This window comes from Limulus polyphemus, unplaced genomic scaffold (genome assembly GCF_000517525.1).
Source record: "Limulus polyphemus unplaced genomic scaffold, Limulus_polyphemus-2.1.2 Scaffold1615, whole genome shotgun sequence".
Lineage (NCBI taxonomy): Eukaryota > Metazoa > Arthropoda > Merostomata > Xiphosura > Limulidae > Limulus > Limulus polyphemus.
In genome coordinates, this window is record NW_013667225.1 from 18555 (window position 1) to 20320 (window position 1766).

Sequence of the window (1766 nt, forward strand, 5' to 3'; positions counted from 1 at the left end):
CTACGTTTATAACGGAATAAATTGTAGGTTATAGGTAGGTGGATAAATAGTTTTTCGTAACAGGCAATGGAACTATTGAATTCAACGAATTTCTCTTCATGATGTCGAAGAAGATGAAAGAGTCAGACAGGGAAGAAGAGCTTTGTGAGGCTTTCAGAGTTTTCGACAGGGACGGAGATGGTTATATAAGTGCCACAGAACTCAGACATGTTATGACCAACCTTGGTGAGAAGCTTACGGACGATGAAGTGGAGGATATGATTAAAGAAGCAGATCTAGATGGTGATGGTCTCGTCAATTACAAAGGTGAGTTACAATTTGTCTTACATTCCTTTTCTTCGAATAGATATTGATGTTTGTTTTTATTTTTATTTATCTATCTATCTATCTTTATAAAGATAAAATGTGCGTTTGTTTGCACCCTAACTCCTCCGAACCTATTGGGTCAATCTCAACCAAAATTTGTATGTAAACACCATAAACTATGGGGAATGTTCTAAGGGGGTCAAAATTGAACTTAACCCTATTTCTATTTTGTAAAGCCTGTTGGTTAATTACTTCCAGCCTATTGAGTCAATCTCAAACAATTTTGGCAGGTTGACCTAGGCCCAAAAAAGTGTGTGCAAAAAGCCCATAGGGTCCATATGGAACCTCATCGATAATTATATGGTTACGTGAAAATTTGAATAGAAAATGGTACCGCTAGTAAATTGTTCACGGTTTAAAAAATATTTCTAGCACAGAAATAAGATTGAATAATAAGGAGGTGGCGCATTAAATAATAATAATAAAAAAATAATAATTGAAGGTTTCGAGCCTAACAGAAGTATACCGAGTATCAAAATAGTCCATATAAGAATATGACACGAGTCACATGATTTTAGGCTTTCGTTAATTGTCTGAACGTTAATATTATATATGTTATTAATTTTAACGGAGCACGAAGACAACACAACTTTCGTTAATTGTCTGAACGTGAATATATGTTAGTGATTCTATCGCAACACAAATACGACACGATTTCCGTTAAGTGTCTAAACGTTAATATATGTTAATTCAAAACACAATAACAGCAACTTTTACAGTAAACAAATCCGGTTTTAACAATTACAACGTTTCGACCTGTAGTACAGTCAGTCGTTATAGTTGATTTTTGTTAGTGATTCAATCGCAATTAACTTTTGACTTCATAGGTTCTACTGATTTATTTAATGCGGAGAACATTTTTGTGTCACTGCATTATCGCTTTTATTTTTAATTCGTAACTGTATCGCGAGAAATAGATACCAATGTGTGATTATTTTTTCAAGGGCTTGTTTGATGAGATAGCAAGTTCACAGTTTACATCATGAAGCTACCTAAAAGAATAAGCTGAAGAACGACGTTTTGGCTCATTAGAATTTCTTACTGACCAAAGTTTTTATTAGCAATTTTTTGGTTAAAACTATGAGTATCTGGACCTGCTTATAAGCAAATTATTTTTCATGTACCGGATCCAGAGTTGAAACACTAAATTCGCCATATTGGTCGAGGCGTTGCAATTCAGTGTTAAAACGGTATATTCTATTCCATTTCTTGAATATAAACCTACTACCACTGTTTGTATAGAATTAGTGACTATTTATTTATACTGGCTTCATGCTTTAAAAGCTGCCAAAAATTCAAAAAAAAAGTACTATGATCTTGTAATATATTGGTTGTTTGTTTGTTTTCAATTTCGCGCAAAACTACACGAGGGCTATCTGCGCTAGCCGTTCCTAATTTAG

At 33.9% G+C, this 1766-nt stretch overlaps 1 protein-coding gene across 1 annotated transcript in view; it reads left to right on the forward strand.

Moving 5' to 3' along the window:
• The window catches only part of LOC106464303 (calmodulin-A-like), a 14805-nt gene that overhangs the window by 11297 nt on the left and 1742 nt on the right, over positions 1–1766 (forward strand). The window contains exon 4 of the mRNA XM_022391996.1: positions 64–306. Within this exon, the coding sequence (XP_022247704.1) occupies positions 64–306 (243 nt within the window). The remainder of the gene's footprint in view (positions 1–63; positions 307–1766) is intronic.